We start from the raw sequence: 18,624 nt of genomic DNA on the forward strand, positions 1-18,624 counted from the left end.
TAAAACTAATAGACTAAGGATCAATAGGTAAAGTGAATAAAATAGAAAACATTTAAACAGACATATATATACACATAGACATAAAAACACGGATTTAATACAGTGATGGTGAAATCAAAAAAAGAGGAAAAAAAAGACAACTGTTAACTACTTAGACAGAAATAAATTTGGCCTCTAACTTCATACCATGCACTAAACTATCTAAATGATTAAAGACTTTTAAAAAAGAAAAAAAGCAAAGGACACAATTAACAGACTGAAAAGGTAACCTATGGAATGGGAGAAAATACTTGCAAATCATATATATGATAGGGATTAATATCCAGAATATATAAAGAACTCCTGCAACTCAACAACCACAATAATCCGATTAAAGAATGGGTGTAGGACTTGAACAGACATTTCTACAAAGAAGATACACAAACAGCAAACAGGTATATAAAAAGATGCTCTATATCACTAATCATTAGGAAAATACAAATCAAAACCACAACGTGTCATCACCTCACACACATTAGGATGGCTACTATCAAAAAAACAGAACATAATATTAGTTTTGGTTAGGATGTGAACAAATCAGAACTGTTGTACACTGCTGGTGAGAATGTAAAATGATGCAGCCACTTCAGAAATCAGTAAGGTGGTTCCTCAAAAAATCAAAAGTAGAATTACCATATGACCCAGCAACTCTACTTCTAGGTACAAACCCAAAAGAATTCAGAGCAGGGTCCCGAAGACACACTGGTACATCCACATTCACAGCAGCATTATTCACAATAGCCAAGAAATGGAAGCAATCCAAGTGTCCATCAACAGATGAACGGATAAAGATGTGATATGTACACACAATGGAATATTATTCAGCCTTAAAAAGGAAGGAAATTCTGACTCATGCTACAACATAGATGAGGCTCAAAAAAATTATGCTAAGCAAAATAAGCCAGTCAGAAAAAGACACTTTCTGATTCCACTTATATGAGGTACCTAGAGTAGTCAAATTCATAGAGACAGAAAGTAAATGGTGGTTGCCAGAGGCTGGGGGAAGGGGAAATGGAGAATTACTGTTTAACAAGTATAGAGTTTCAGTTTTGCAAGATGAAAAAGTTCTGGAGATTAGTTGCACAACAAGGTAAATATACTTAACACTAGTTAACTATATACTTAAAAATGGTTAAGATGGTAAATTTTACGTTATATGTACTTTGCCACAACTAAAAAAATATTCAAAGCAAAATTCAATATAAATTAGAGTAAGAAAATATTATAAATTAAAGCAAAAAGAAAATACAAGTGAATACTGTTAAGGATAACAGGGATTTTCTATAGTAAAAAGTTATGAAAGAAATCTCAAAATCAATAAATTTGAAAACAAATTTTAAACTGCTACATATAAAATTATTATTAAACAAAGTTACAAACAAACAACACACCAGGGGAAAGTAATTGGAATAAAATGACAAAAGCTTAATATCTCAATATATAAAAATCTCATAATAATTCATTACACGAGCACTAAAATCCCATTTTAAAAAATATATAACATACAGTTTATAGAAGACAAAGTTATTCTCCTATTGAGAAGCTATACCCATTAAATAGTCTAAAATCCACATAAAGACTTATAAATAAAAATATTCTTTGCATACATCAAAAAGAAAAGCGGAAGCAACAAATACTATTTATTGACAAAACAGTTAAATAAATTACAGCATATTCATCCAATCAATTATATAGCCAATGTTTTTGAAGACTATTAATCACATGGAAAAAATGCACCCATGTAACGTTAAACAAAAACAGCGAGATACTTGGGACCGACTCAGTGGCACAGGTGTTAAGTTCACACGCTCTGCTTCCAAGGCATGGGGTTTGTGGATTCGGATCCCAGGAATGGACCTACACACCACTCATCAAGCCATGCTGTGGTGGTGTCCCACATACAAAATAGAGGAAGACTTCACAGATGTTAGCTCAGCGACAATGTTCCTCAAACATAAAGAGGAAGATTGGCCACAGATGTTAGCTCAGGGTCAACCTTCCTCACCAAAAAAAAAAAAAAGAAAGAAAAGAAAAGAGCACAATACTAACCTAGACACACAGTACTAGCCCAATTACATTAAAATGTATATAAAGATGCACTATATAGGTACACAGAAAAAAAAAGGGAAGGAATTACGTCAAAATTTAACAACTCTAAATAATTACAGATTTTTATTTTCTTCAAACTTTTTTGTATTTTCAAAATTCTCTATAATTTAAAAAGATGTTCCTTTTTTAAAAACTAGTAAATGAGTTTTTAATATTACCTATTAATTATATAATATAATTTAAAGGTCCAATTCTACTTACCTGTTGTCATGGTTGGACTAAAGAGCCCCAGTACTGGCCCACTGGAATAGGAGAGCAGGTCTTGATACAATTCCCCACTTAAATATTCCTCTGCTTCTTGCACAGATGTTATGTTCACCGGACATGAAATCCTGTTGCTGGATGAATATATAACTATATTCAAAATTAACATTTAAAAATACTTTTCAACTTGTAAAAGATATAAAACATACTGAACTTAGCAAACACTATATTCCACATGATAAATATCTGACAAAATAAAGACAATTAAACAGAAAGTCACCCTTGTTAAAGAAAACCTCTCTCCCCCCAAAAATGATGGAATGTGGATGGACTCTCCTCATCTACGTTTATCCTGAGATCTCAATTCACACATCCTTAACCTATTCAAAGTGTGTCAACAACGTACGAGAATTAGAAGTTTTCTAGACCTAAAAATTTAAAAATCTTAGGGTGAAGCTAAATACTTACAGCTGGATAAATTTTAGGAGATCTTCAGTTCCTAACATACCAGCATAAGATACTGGGTTCCCTCCTTCCTTGTACATCTTTACAACAGGAAATTCAGTAACGTTGTGCTTGGTGCACACACCAGACCAATCTGCACAGTTTACTCTAGTAAGCAGCATAGTGGGTGTGTCTAAGGAAAAGGAAAATGCACACTTTGCAAATATTAATGTAGAAAACTCAGTTTTTACCATAAGATCTCACTCATAAATAGAAGATAAAAACAACAAACACACAGAGACAGAGATTGGATTAGCAGTTACCAGAGGAGAAGCGGGGAGTGAGGAGGGTGGAAGGGGTCACTGGGCATGTGTGTGTGGTGATGGATGGTATTAGTCTTCGGGTGGGGAACATGATGCAATCTACACAGAAACTGAAATATAATGATGTACACCCAAAATTTATATACTGTCATAAACTAACATTACCTCAATAAAAAAAAACTCAGTTGTTGATAATTACCAATATCTTTATATCCCATTCTTATTTTAACCTCTCAGCAGCATGAAACAGACTCTTCCCTTGATTTTTGCAACACCTTCCCCTATTGGCTTTTTTCTCACCTCTCTAGCTGATCCTTGTTGGTCCCTTTTGCAGATTCCTGCAGGTAGAGTTGGGAGTTTCTCAAGGCTCAGTTCAAGCTGCCTTCTCTTCTTGATCCATACTCTCTTCCCAGCCACTCTCAACAACTCCAGATAACCTAAAGAATCCTAAATTTATATCTTTGGCCCAGGCTCCTCTTTAAGGTTCCAGACTCATGTATCTTTACTGCCTTTTCTATTTCCCTTTGATTTGGAACACACTCAAATTCAAGAAGTCTAAAACCAAACATGTCTTCCTTCCCATAAATGTGGGTGAACAATGCCATTCTCAGACAACTCAGAAAATGAAGTATCATCTTTCATGCCTCCCCATTCCTAAACCTCCATGTCTAATAAATCAATCAGCATGTCCTTTCCATTTTACCACCTACACTTTAAATATCTCATATCTGTCCAAATCTCTTTGCTGCTGCTACTCTGGTCATCATTTCTCCTGGATAACCAGAATAGGCTTCTAATTCACCTCCCTGAATTCAATATAACTCTACACTGAAGCTAGAGATATCTTTTCAAAATTCAGATGTGTTTTGCTAACAGCCCACCCCCACCATTTTGCAGAGTTAGGTCTTTGTAACTAGATCTAACACAGATCTCTGCATGTGTGACTACTTCTCGGAGAAACCTTCTCTGACACCCTAATCTACATCAGGTTCCTCTGAACCTATGCAACCATGCCCCTTTCCTTATCTCTTATGTACTCATTTGTGTTGTTAAATGATTAGTGTCTGTTTCTACCAAGAAAGCTCTTTGAGAGTAGGGACCCTGTTTGTTTTACTCATCATTGATTTTCCAGCATCTAGAGCAGTCCTTGCACATGAAACACCTTAAATATGTGCGTGAATAAATAACACACATGGAACCCATCTAGGGCTTAGGTAGCCATCCTGTCTAAATATTATAATTTCTTTTCAGCCTAAGAAAACACATAGTGGAATCCCAAAGAGAAATTCCTACATGTTCTATAATAACATATGTGAAATTCTCCAAAATATATAAATCATTAAGTGGAAAGAAATAAAAAACCAAATAAAACAAGCACCACACAACTCAGCTACTGAAAAGAAGGAATAAATTCTAATAAAAGAAAACTATAATATCACATTACCTCAAAGAAAGAATTTTTGTATATCAATTTAAGATATACCCTAATTTAGGATGTAACCTAACCATATGATTAAAATTGTGAAATGCAAATATTAATATTTTATCACCAGAAGTTTTTTAATACTGAAAATTCATTTTTACATTTTAAACAATTCTAAATTATACCTCATAGATGCAATAACTTATCACTTTAGATTTAGTGTTAGCAATCTGTTCAATAATACAGGCAGAGTCTAGTCTGTCTTATTCCCCACTACATATCTGCTGCCTAGCACAATGTCTGTTACACAGTATGCACCCAATAAAAATTTGTGGAATGTACCATGATATTTCTTCATGAACAAATTTTCAATTTTTACACTAAAGTATATTAATACCTGATATACACTCATACAATATGAACATATAAACAAAGAGAAATCCTTATTCCTTCTAAAACTAGATCTGCTAAGTGACTTTTCTACAAAGTTCTCTTATCCTTTATTTTAATCATTTAGTCAATAAATATAAGTGATGCTTGTTCATACAGAATACCATATTATATATTCCCACCTAAGTATGGAAGATAGTGTTATTACAAATGCAGTTCTTTCCTCTCAATAAGCAACCTCAATAGGTCTGCCACTGCTAAAAATGTTATTATTCCTTTGTCCCTGAAGTCCAAGTTGAAAACTTTGATGTTATCTTTAAAACTGAAAAAAGAATACTGATACATATTAAAAGTTCTAAGGCTACTTATATCAAAGCTATCAGTTTAAATTTTTTTTCTTGAGGAGTAACATCAGCATCATGGCAGAGTGAGCTCTCCTAGTAATCTCTCCCCTCTGTTAGAGTTTGAATGTAAAAGACATTCAAACTCTAACAGAGGCCATCCACACAACAGACAGCAGAGAGACCCATGCAGCCATAAGATGGAGGGTGGAGAGGCCGGAGCTCCCTCAGAGGAGGCAGAACAGGGCAACAGAAAACTTCACTCTCTCCCCAAGAGACTGGGATCTGGGATGGTGGGCAGCCGCCAAGAGGGAAGGAACGGGGGAGGGGACATTCATTTGCAGGAACATCAAAGACTCCCTAAGGCCCTTGCAGCCTAGAGGGAAGCCCTCTACCAGGGCGAAAGCTTTCACGGGGGGGTGGGGAGTTGACCTTATCAAGCCAACACCCCAGGAGAGCATAGGGAGAAAACCCTAAGAGAATGCAGAAGAAACTGCTCCTCCCTCCACCCACCCAGCACCAGCTCCAGTGCCTGGGATTCGGTGGAACGCAGAGGGCTCAGAATATGTGGCTCTTGACACCCACCCAGTGGCAATAAGCTATAATGTGACCAAATAATTCCATGATGCTCAAAAACAGAGCCGCACCCTCTAACAATATCGAAAGTTATATGAAATCTCCAGACCAGAGAGAAAATGACAAGTACCCAGAAATCACTCCTGAGGACACAGAAATATGTAATCTAAATGAAAGAGAATTCAAAATAGCTATTAACAAAACTCTCAATGAGATAAAAGAGAATGTAGAGAATGCAATTCAACGAGTTTAGGATCTACTTCACAAAAGAGATTGAAACTATAAAGAAGAATCAATCATAAATATTGGAGGTGAAAGACAGAATGGAAGAGATACAACAAAATATGGATTCCCTGAACACTCCAGCAGACACCATAGAGGAGCGGATCAGCATAATCGAGGATAGACATGTTGAAATGCTCCAGATGGGAGGGGGAGAGAACTAAGACTAAAAAGAAATGAAGAAAGTCTCCAAGAAATACACAAGTCAATTAGGAAATGCAACATAAGAATTATAGGTATTCCAGAGGGAGAAGAGAAGGAGAATGAAGCAGAAAGCTTATTCAAAGAAATAATAGCAGAGAACTTCCCAAACTTAGGGAAGGAGGTGGAAATCAAAGTGGAAGAGACTACCAGATCTATTAAATATGTCAATGTAAAAAGAATTACTGCAAAGGATATGGTAGTGAAACTAGCAAAAGTGAATGACAAAGAAAAACCACTAAGGGCAGCAAGGCAGAAGAAAATAACCTACAAAGAAAACCCTATCAGGCTTTCAGCAGATTTCTCTACAGAAAACTTACAGGCTAGGAGACTCTGGAATGACATATTCAAATCTTTAAAAGACAAGAATCTTCAGCTGAGAATACTCTATCCAGCAAAAACATCCTTCAGATATGATGGAGAAATAAAAACTGTCCCAGATAAACAAAAGCTAAGGGAGTTCATAACCATGAGATCTGCCCCCTACAAGAAATCGAGAAGGCTTTCATACCTAGGGGAAAAAAGGGGAGATGGGGTTACAAAGTATGGAGTAAGGAGATAAATAGGTAGACAAATCATAAAATTGTAGCTATACATCAGAAGACATTAGCAAATACTCAAGAATAGCATTAAAGATAAAGGGAAGGAAAACACCAAATATAAAGATAATCTTGTCATTTTAATCACAAACTCACAACACAGGAGGGAATAAGATGTGAGAAAAACAACTTAGGAGGGGAGGAAGAAAGGGACTGAATTGGTTTAGTCTAAGGAAATAAGAGGCCAGCAGAAAATGGACTATCTCATCTACGAGATTTTGAATACAAACCTCATGGTAACCACTAAACAAAAAAGAAGAACAGAGACACAAACAATAAACAAAGAGAAAATGAAGAAACACAACATAAAAAACTACATAACTCGATTGGTAGACCAAAATACACAGGATGAGAAATGAAGGAAATGCAAGAGATCTGGAAAACAAGTGATAAAATGGCAGCATTAAGCCCTCATATATTGATAATCACCCTAAACATAAATGGATTGAATTTTCCAATGAAAAGACACAGAGTGGTGAGATGGATTAAAGAACAGGACCCAACAATATGCTGCCTCCAGGACACACATCTCGGCTCCAAAGACAAACACAGGCTCTGAGTGAAGGGATAAAAGACGATACTCCAAGCTAATGGCAAACAAAAGAAAGCAGGTGTTCCAATACTTATATCAGACAAAGTAGACTTCAAGATAAGACAGGTAAAGAGAGACAAAGAGGGGCAGTATATAATGATCAAAGGGACACTCCATAAAGAACATATAACACCTATAACTACGTATGCATACAACACGGGAACACCAAAGTACAGTAAGCAACTATTAACAAACCTAAAAGGAGATATTAACAATAACACAATAATAGTAGGGGACCTCAATACTCCACTCACATCATTGGATAGATCATCCAGACAGAAAATCAACAAGAAAACAGTAGAATTAAATAAAAGCTAGTCCAGTTGGACTTAATAGACATATATGGAACACTCCATCAAAAAACAGCAGAATACACATTCTTCTCAAGTGTGCACGGAGCATTCTTAAAGATAGACCATATGTTGGGAAACAAGGCAAGCCTCTATAAATTTAAGAAGATTGAAATAACAACATGCATCTTTTCCTATCACAATGCTATGAAGCTAGAAATTAATTATAAGAAAAAAGCTGAGAAAGGGACAAAGATGTGGAGACTAAACAACAGGCTATTGAACAACCAATGGATCATTGAAGGAATTAAAGGAGAAATCAAAATATATCTGGAGACAAATGAAAGTGAAAAAGCATACCATACCAACTTATATGGGATGCAGCAAAAGCCGTATTAAGAGAGAAATTCATCACAATACAGGCTCACCCTAACAAACAAGGAAAATCCTAAATAAGCAATCTCAAACTACACCTAACTGAATTAGAAAAAGAACAAAGCAAGCCCAAAGTCAACAGAAGGAGAGAAATAACAAAAATCACAGCAGAAATAAATGCTATTGAAACAAAAAAGGTAGTAGAAAGGATCAATGAAACGAAGAGCTGGTTCTTTGAGAAGATAAATAAAATTAAAAAACCACTAGCCAGACTCAAAAAAAGAGAGAAAGCTCAGATAAATAATATAAGAAATGAAAGAGGAGAAATAACAATGGATACCACAGAAATACAACAGATTATAAGAAAATACTACAAAAAGCTATATGCCAATAAAATGGACAATTTGGAAGAAATAGATAAATTCTTAGACTCTTACAACCTCCCAAAGTTGAATCAATATGAAATAGAAAATCTGAATAGACAAATCACAAGTAAAGAGATTGAAACAGCAATCAAACGCATCCCAAAGAATAAAAGTCCAGGACCAGATGGCTTCCCTGAAGAATTCTACCAAACTTTCAGAGAGGACTTAATACACATCCTTGTCAAGATATTCCAAAAAATTAGGGAAGATGGAACGCTTCCTAACACATTCTACGAGGCCAACACCACTCTGATACCAAAGCCTGACAAGGACAGCACAAAAAAGGAGAACTACAGGCCAACATCGCTGATGAACATAAATGCAAATATCCTCAACAAAATATTGGCAACCCAAATACAGCAATATATCATAAAGATCATACATCATGATCAAGTAGGATTTATACGAGGGGCACAGGGATGGTTCAACATATGCAAATCAATCAATGTGACATACCACATTAACAAAATGAGGAATAAAAACCACATGATCATCTCAATAGATGCAAAGAAAGCATTTGACAAGAACCAACAGCCATTTATGATACAAAACTCTTTAACAAATTGGGGATAGAAGGACATTACCTCAACACAATAAAGGCCATATATGACAAACCCACAGCCAACATCATACTCAATGGGCAAAAACTGAACGTCATCTCCCTGAAAACAGGAACGAGACAAGGATGCCCTTTATCACCACTCTTATTCACCATAGTACTGGAGGTTTTGGCCAGAGCAATTAGCCAAGAGAAAGGAATAAAGGAATCCAAATAGGGAGTGAAGAAGTGACTCTAGCTGTTTGCAGACATGATCTTATATATAGAAATGCCTAAAGAATCCATCAGAAAACTATTAGAAATAATTAACAACTACAGTAAAGTTGCAGGGTACTAAATCAACTTATAAAAATCAGTTGAATTTCTATACTCTAATAACAAACATACAGAAAGAGAACTCAAGAATACAATTCCATTTACAATCGCAACAAAAAAAATAAAGTATCTAAGAATAAATTTAACCAAGGAGATGAAGGACCTACACAATGAAAACTGTAAGACATTATTGAAAGAAATAGATGATGACATTAAGAGATGGAAAGAGATTCCATGCACATAGACCAGAAGAATACACATAGTTAAAATGTCCATACTACCCAAAGCAATCTACAGATTCAATACAATCCAAATCAGAATCCCAATGACATTCTTCACAGAAACAGAACAAAGAATCCTAAAATTTCACATGGGGCAAAAAAAGACCCCAAATTGCTAACGCAATCCTGAGAAAAAAGAACAAAGCTGGAGGTATCACAGTCCCTGACCTCAAAATGTACTACAAAGCCATAGTTGTAAAAACAGCATGGTACTGGTATAAAAACAGGCACACAGATCAATGGAACAGAACTGAAAGCCAGAAATAAACCCGCACATTGACGGACAGCTAATCTTCGACAAAGGTGCCAAGAACATACAATGGAGAAAAGACAGTCTCTTCAATAAATAGTGTTGGGAAAACTGGACAGCCACATGCAAAGACATGAAAGTAGACCATTATCTCATGCCATACACAAAAATAAACTCAAAATGGATCAAAGACTTGAAGATAAGTCCTGAAACCAAAAAACTCCTGGAAGATAATCTAAGTAGTATACTCTTTGACATCGAATTTAAAAGGATCTTTTTGAATACCATGTCTTCTCAGACAAGGGAAACAAAAGAAAAAATAAACAAGTGGGACTTCATCAGACTAAAGAGCTTCTGCAAGGCAAATGAAACTAGGATCAACACAAAAAGACAACCCATCAACTGGGAGAAAATATTTGCAAATCACATATCTGACAAGGGGTTAATCTCCATAATATACAAGGAACTCATACACTGGAACGACAAAAAAGAAAAACAGTCCGATCAACAATGGAACAATGGGCAGAGGATATGAACAGACATTTTTCCAAGAAGATATACAGATGGCCAATAAACACAGGATGTTCAATATCACTAATCATCAGGGAAATGCAAATCAAAACTACACTAAGATACCACCTTACACCTGTTAAAATGGCTGTAATCACCAAGACTAAAAATAACAAACATTGGAGAGGGTGTGGAGAGAAGGGAACCCTCATACCCTGCTGGTGGGAATGCAAACTGTTGCAGCCACTATGGAAAACAGTATGGAGGTTCCTCAAAAAACTAAAGATAGAACTACATATGACCCAGCTATCCCACTACTGGGTATCTATCCAAAGAACTTGAAATCAACAATCCAAAGTAACACATGTACCCCTATGTTCATTGCAGCACTATTCACAATAGCCAAGACATGGGAACAATCCAAGTGCCCTTCGACCAATGATTGGATAAAGAAGATGTGGTATATATATATATACAATGGAATACTACTCAGCCACAAAAAAGGACAAAATCATCCCATTTGCAACAACATGGATGGACCTGGAGGGAATTATGCTAAGCAAAATACACCAGACTGAGAAAGACAAACATCATATGATTTCACTCATATGTGGAACATAAACAAACACATGGACAAAGAAAATAGTTCAGTGGTTCCAAGGGAAAGGGGGTGGGAGATGGGTACAGGGGGTGAAGGGGAGCACCTATGTGGTGACAGACAAGAAATAAAGTACAACTGAAATTTCACAATGATGTAAACTATTATGAACCAAATGAAAAAAATTTTTATTTTCTTTCCTGTAAAATGGTTTTACCATTCAGTCATGTTTCAAAGGGAATAGTCTAATACTCTAAGATGCCCACAGAATTATATTCCACATACTTTATCAATGCAGTAATTTCAAATGGGGTTCCTAGTTTCACGGAAAAAAACAGATTCTCTTAGCTTCAGACTATGTAAGTATAAAAATGTGACATTTGCTGCCACCTTGTGACTGAGCATAAAACATTCTACATCATCTTGGACTAAGAGATGAAAAGTGGCTTTTTCCCAAGAAGTCAACAAGAAAGATTATAGGACTAAACGCCCAAAGTATTACAATATTTTCCTAATTTACAAAGGGCTTCACCATAGACATGAAACTCTCCAGTTACCTATACTATGTATTTCTACATTAAGCCCCCTGAACTTCCAAAATAGTCCATTTATCTGATATCTAGTTACTAAAAGGATTGTTATTCATAAAGAATACATTAATTGAAAAATAAATCAAGTCCTGGGTTGATTATCTACTTTTTTAATTCTATAAACACAGACAACTCAGGATCCTTGCATCGAGGGATCAGGAGCTTCTTTATTTGGTCATTAATAAAGAAGAAAGTAAGGGAATATTTTTCCATTTTCATTTGGTATCCAACCAAATGGGTTGTGGGGATAATTCTATTATTCAGGGACATTACCCAATTACTATTTCATTATGGTTTATATTTTCCCCCCTCCTTTTCCTTTCTTCTAACTATTTGCCAATAAGGCTGGAGAACCTAAAAGAAGAAACTTAAATCTGTCTATAGTTACAACTATAAAAGAAAATGTGAAAGAGAATAACAGGATTTGCTTTAAAAAAAAAAAAAAGGTTAGGGATCACAGTATCTACAGACTTAACCACTCCTTCACTTGGGTAATAAGATAATCAAAAGTTGCATCAAATCTGACTGGGAAAATGAACGGAAGAGAAATGGTTAAAAAATCATCTTTAAAATCTCTGATGTGTTTACTCTGTAGAACATGTTATATTTAGGGTTGACTCTGGAATCAATTTCTTGAGTTCAGAAAAGTCCCCAATATATAAACATGTTGTACACCAGAACATGTTTTCCACTAAATAAAACAAAATTTATGAAACTCTACTATATCAGCTTATTACTTATTCAACAATTATTAAAAACAAGATATTTTGCAATGTAAGGCAATATGCCAACTCCAGTGAGCTAGGCATAAGGCACACTACCTGAACATATGGAACTTACTAAATAACGAAAGAGCCTATAAGCTAGTGCCTGAAAACCAAAATGGTGGATACATTCCTAGAGCGGCCAAGAACAAGCCTATTTAACCATGATCACTTCTATTTATAAGAAAAATAGAGCAGGAGGAAATCACATTACAGATACAAAGTATGATACATTCTGGTCTTATTCAAATGATTACAAAATATTATACATACCTAATCCATCATTATCTCTCTCTTACTAACAGGCCTCCCTCCTTCTCCTTATGTCTTTGCTGAGATGGTGGCATAGAAATTTTGAGCTAAAGTCTATTCTTTGGATTCCCGTTTGTCTACCATTGGATCAAGTTTCACAGAATAGTGGAAATAAAAAGATCCTGGCTATTAAGAAATATCCTAGTCCATGAGGAGCTAATTACAGCTTCAGGAACACTAGGATCTTGGATCTTTCATTAGACAGTGAAAGTGGGTCTTATCTATCAAATTTCCATTTAATAGTACTTAGTATTTATTTAATAACATTTAATAGTAATGGCATAAAGTAGGCACTCAATAAATGTTTACTGAATGATGAAATTCAGCCAAAAAAGGTTATTGGAGTAACTGTGTAGACACAAGACAGTTCTATGAAGACAGACAAAGTGAATGCTTCCGAGCACTGTGAAACTCGTAATTTACTAACTAGTTAGCCCTGGAAACACAAACACGATCACCTGAAATTTTATGTGGTTTTCTACATCTTTAGCATGATACAGTTTTACAAATACCTACAACTCAGAATCATGAAAATAAGCATGCATGCTACAGTACAATACCTTTCAACTTAATTGCCACATCGATATAGGATTGCAGAAATGCCATGGATACTGCTTGCCCTACATTAAAATAAAAAATTCAACAGATATTACAACATGTCTATCTCCAAAGCATCCATATTTATATATATATAAAAAATAGATTTATGGGTTTTCCCAAAACTGCTATTTCTTTTTTTTTCTTTTGAGGAAGATTAGCCCTGAGCTAACATCTGCTGCCAATCCTCCTCTTTTTGCTGAGGAAGACTGGCCCTGAGCTCACATCTGTGCCCATCTTCCTCTACTTTATATGTGGGATGCCTGCCACAGCATGGTGTGCCAAGCAGTGCCACGTCCGCACCCAGGATCCAAACCGGCGAACCCTGGGCCACAAAAGCGGAACATGTGCACTTAACTGCTGCACCACCGGGCCAGCCCCTGCTATTTCTTAATAAGAAATACCTTGGTGTACAGTACTCAATATTGTCTAAACATTTATGAGGGTTCCAAATGCAACTAATTTTCTCCATTCATCCTGGAAGGAATATATTTGAATGGCTATTATTTGAAGATAAAAGCAACAAACTTCCTATAAATCTATAAGAACTACTATAAGTTAAAATCATTCAAGTTAAAATCATTAACTTGAATCACAATAATTTTTCTAAATTAATAAGCTGAACATGTAGTTTAATCACTAACCTTCAATTTGTAAGTCAGACCGACATAATCAGTCTTACAAGCCCAGAATCCGCTAGAAGCAATGTTTCCATATGTGTAGTCTCCCTGGGACACATGAAAGCTATGTCATTTTACCACGTGCAATATACAGGATCAAAAATAAAACCTGCCTACTTTAAGCGTCCTAATATGTAATAGAGACAGTCTCCTCTAAAAGCTCATACTCACAACCAGCATAGAAAAGCACGATGCTGTCAGAAGCCATGACTGTCGCATTAAACGTCTCTTCTGTTAGTTCCACCGTGAGTTCCAAAGGTAACTGTCTCTTCCTATCTCTGTGAACAGTTTCTGCCACTTCATCATCTTGAATATCTAAAATGTTTGAAAACAAATTAATGTAAATATAAATGTATAATTTAAAATATTTACGCTCTTCTCCCTCCCCGGTGAGCATATGGAAATTTAGTACTTTGTAAAAACTTCTGAATTCATGCTATATTATTAAATGCACGATATTTGGAAAACTTTCTAGTTGCCTGGCTTCCTATCTTAAATGACTTAAATGAGATGCCTCCTGACTCAGAAACTGTGAAGTTTTAGTCAAGTCAAAGCAATTATTTAAACTTGTCTAGAAATAATATGAATATTACTATTTTGTTTGTAATAAATATACTAATTTATAATCCATAAAGGTCCTACCATACAAATTTGACAGTGCTTATTTAGCTCCTACTATAAGCCGAGCACCGTGATAGATACTAGGGAAAGTGGTAAACAAAACAACTATAGTCTATGAAAAGTCAGACAATAAACTAATCACTGAATAAATATATAATTATAAATTCTGATCAGTGTAAGAAAGGAGAAGGATACAGTGAGAGATTATAACAGGGAGATTTAGATTGGGAGATCCAATCTCTGCCAGGGAGAGAATCAAGAAAAGAATGTCTTAGGCAAAAAGAATAACATATGCGAAGGCTCTGAGACACAAAAGAGCTTAGCGTATACTAGGTACTGAGGGACAACAAATTTGAGTAAAACAAAACGAGTGGAAAGAATAAATGGCATGAGAAAACTGGGGTAGGCAGTGGCTAAATCATAAGAAGCCATATGAGCCAAGAATTTTGGGTTTTATTCTAAGTGCATCCAGTTGTGGGTCAATTCTAAATATGTAAAAATTTATTAATTTAGATAGATACACAGACAGATGGACTGACCAACTGATGGACCTATCCATTTATCCATCCAAAAACATTTTGAATTTGTAAATATTCTGTTGGAAGTTTGTACACATTGCAAGCTAACACTGAAGGGGCATCTAACTTGCTAAGAGACAAAGCTCCCTAGAAGAGTAGTCACTAGCTGAATATTAAAAGAAAAATAAAACTTAGGGAGGCAGTGAAGGAAGGCAGTGGAGGCATACAGACCAAAGGGCACAGCATTTGCAAAGGCACAGTGGCATGCAAGAACATAATGCAAGTGGAAATGTGAACCCTGACTGGATGTCTGATGGTATTAAGGAATACTGTCAATGTTTTTAGATGTAGTAATAGCATTAATTATGTTAATTTTTAAAGGGGAATTCTTATACTTCTGAAATACACAGGGAAATACTTATGGATGAAATGATATGTTTGGGATTTGCTACAAAACATTAAGGGGAGAGCAGTGATTGAACAGCATAGCCATGGGTGTCGAGTGGTTGGGTGAAGCCAAGTAATGGACACTAGGAGATTCATTCTATTATCCTGTCTACTTTATGGTAAGTTTACAACTCTTTGTAATAACACAGTAAAAAGAAAGGAAGGGACGAAGTGAGGAAGACAATGCATTCAGAGAACTAAAGAATTATTTTCCATATTATTTCTAATATTATAAAATAAAACACTAGATCTAGAGTTCAGTGCATCTCAGCAATTTTCAGCTGTGTGACTCTAGCCAATCACCTAAGTCTCTAGGCCTCAGTGTTCAAATCTGCAAAACATAAGAGTTGCACTATGTTAATTTTAAGTCCTTTTAAATACCACATTCCATGACACTAAAAAGTTAAGTCCTTAATAGAAAAATTAATAAAGGCCTATTTCCTTCTCTACTGTATGTTTTTTCTTATTATTCACATATTTTCATTTTCCTGCTAGTCTTTTATTTCCCAATTCATCCTTTCTTCTCTTATCTTGTTCCAACACCTCCTTTCCCTCTTTCCTATTCACTCTCTCTTAACAAGCTACCTTCACTTGTAAATTTACTCAGTGCTCAGCTCTACCTTTCACCCTTTCATCAATACATTTTTTTAGTCATATGTTTAATTTTTTTTCACATTGTCCTTTTGTAGAACTCAGTCCATTTTATTCTGATTCATCCTGTGCCCATTTCCTTTAAAGGACATTTTTCCTTGTGTTCCATTCTCACATGGTAACAAATTCTTTCCTAATCCTCATCTATTTTTCCTATATAAATGGGAATAAAATGAGAATAGGCGGGAAATTATACATATATTGGCATAACATCATACAATATTATGGGCCAATATGGATTACGGATATAGGAAGTTAAGACCAAAACAACCACTACCAAAAAAAGAAACCCACCCCACAACAAAACAAAAAACAAAAGGCAAAGCTGTAAAAGAAACACCAGAACTAGGCTGGACAGAGAAGATAGGTAGAGAGTCAGAAGAAAGAGAAGGCAGCACCGGAGGGCAAACTAAGGCCAGAGTGTCAGAAAGCAATAGAGGGGATGTGGTAACCAGGAAATCTTGAAACAGGCAACTCCACTGAGGACAGGAATCTTATTCAACTGACATTAGGACAATTCCCCTGACTCTGAAGGTTGGAATATATGAACCATGACAGGAACAAAGCAGGGAGCAGGAGACCAGAACACAGGTCTGCCTATGTAATGACAACACTATGGAGGAGAACTCTGGCTTAAACCACGAACAAGTCTAACCTCTGTATGTCAGAAGAGAATCATGGCAATGCTCAAATCAAGAAACTGGTCACTGGTAAGAGTGAATGCTCAGAGCCCTTATTAAATTTATAATATATATTTTGATCATAATAATGAATGGAACTCATGAAAAGAATACGTAAATTACTTCTTTCTTGGGGCTCTTGATAATATACTATATAAAACATTCAAGTATTTACTAATGGTATACAAGAACAAACAAGACATAACCCTTGCCTTAGAGAAATTATTGACTAGTGGAGGAGAAAGTAAATGAGAAATTACTGAAGAGGACTGATGTTCACAAGTACCAGGAACAATAAGGACCAAAAATAAGACTTCAAGGGGCTGGCCCAGTAGGGTAGTGATTAAGTTCACACACTCCACTTCCGCGGCCCAGGGTTCATAGTTTCGGATCCCGGGCACAGACCTACCACTGCTTGTCAAGCCACACTGTGGTGGCATCCTACATAAAATAGAGAAAGTTTGGCACAGATGTTAGCTCAGCAACAATCTTCCCAAAGCAAAAAGAGGAAGATTGCCAACAGATGTTAGCTCAGGGCCAATCTCCCCGACAAAAAATTTTTTAAAAATATAAGATTTCAAGTCAGAATGCTTAAGTTCTAGTCCAGGTTCCACCACATGCCACTTGTGTGACCTTGGACAGATCACTTAATTCACCTACAAAATGAAGGTGACATCAGCTAACTCAGAGGATAACAATCAAAGTAAGTAATGTGCAAAGGAATAGGCTTGAAAACTATAGAGTACTCCAAAAATGTAAGCAATAAGAGCAATAAGAAGAAAAATCGAAATAACATTAAAAAGAAGTATTAAAATGTTATTGAAATTTACTACCTATGTTGTTAACAATCAGATTTATTTACAACTACAAATACAACTATATTTATTAGAATTTCATTTCCTAATAGGAGCAATAAAAATAAAATATTCTGTGGCTCCTGGGTCATTTTTAAACATGGAGTAGACCAGTACAGCTGCATTTGGAGGACAGAGGCACAGACATGGAAAGCTAGAAGCCTGACATACAACAGTAAAAGGTATCACACTAAACAAAATATAGCATCCTTAACCTCTTTTCACCTAAACAACCTGATAAAATGTGATTCAAAATAAATTTCTTCAGGTTTCTTCATAGATTTGAATATCAATACATTCCATGAGAAAGTTAATTCACTGAAATTTCACTGAGCTTATGGATGCTGAGCAGAATCGGGAGGAGAGTGTGAGCATCACAAACCTATTACCTATATCTGGATCTTCCATGTCATGGTCTTCATCTTCACCTTCTTGTATTTCCTCAATGTGCATATTATTTTCCACATGGGATACTATTAAGTCAATATCATGTAACACCAAAAATTCGACCGGCACTCTCTAGAAACACATTAATTTTAAAAAACATGACTAAAATACTACAAAGCATTTTAATATAAAAATGTTTTACTTGTTTGACACTAAAACTAAACTAAATCTTTGAAATTCAATTTTAAAATTAAACAAATAAGGAAATTAACTCTACAATACTATGAAAAGTATCCAAAGCATACTTTCTATAAAGATAGTGTGCACTGCTGAAAAAGAAAAGGATGGCAAAAAGGAGGAACTGAAAGTCTCACTTGCTTCTTGTCACAATTACATT

At 35.5% G+C, this 18,624-nt stretch overlaps 1 protein-coding gene across 10 annotated transcripts in view; it reads right to left on the bottom strand.

Annotated features, from left to right (window-relative positions):
• Positions 1-18,624, bottom strand: part of TXNDC16 (thioredoxin domain containing 16) — a 131,772-nt gene that overhangs the window by 25,161 nt on the left and 87,987 nt on the right. For 8 of the 10 annotated variants that reach the window (XM_070593063.1, XM_070593061.1, XM_070593065.1 and 5 more), the window contains 5 exons: positions 18,230-18,359; positions 14,241-14,384; positions 13,353-13,412; positions 2,821-2,989; positions 2,350-2,486 (listed from right to left, as the gene is read on the bottom strand). In XM_070593063.1, the coding sequence (XP_070449164.1) occupies positions 2,350-2,486; positions 2,821-2,989; positions 13,353-13,412; positions 14,241-14,384; positions 18,230-18,359 (640 nt within the window). Of the gene's footprint in view, positions 1-2,349; positions 2,503-2,820; positions 2,990-13,352; positions 13,413-14,240; positions 14,385-18,229; positions 18,360-18,624 lie in introns of all 10 variants that reach the window. The other 2 variants (XM_070593067.1, XM_070593066.1) reach the window with 1 other exon arrangement.

This window comes from Equus przewalskii, chromosome 25 (assembly GCF_037783145.1).
Source record: "Equus przewalskii isolate Varuska chromosome 25, EquPr2, whole genome shotgun sequence".
NCBI lineage: Eukaryota > Metazoa > Chordata > Mammalia > Perissodactyla > Equidae > Equus > Equus przewalskii.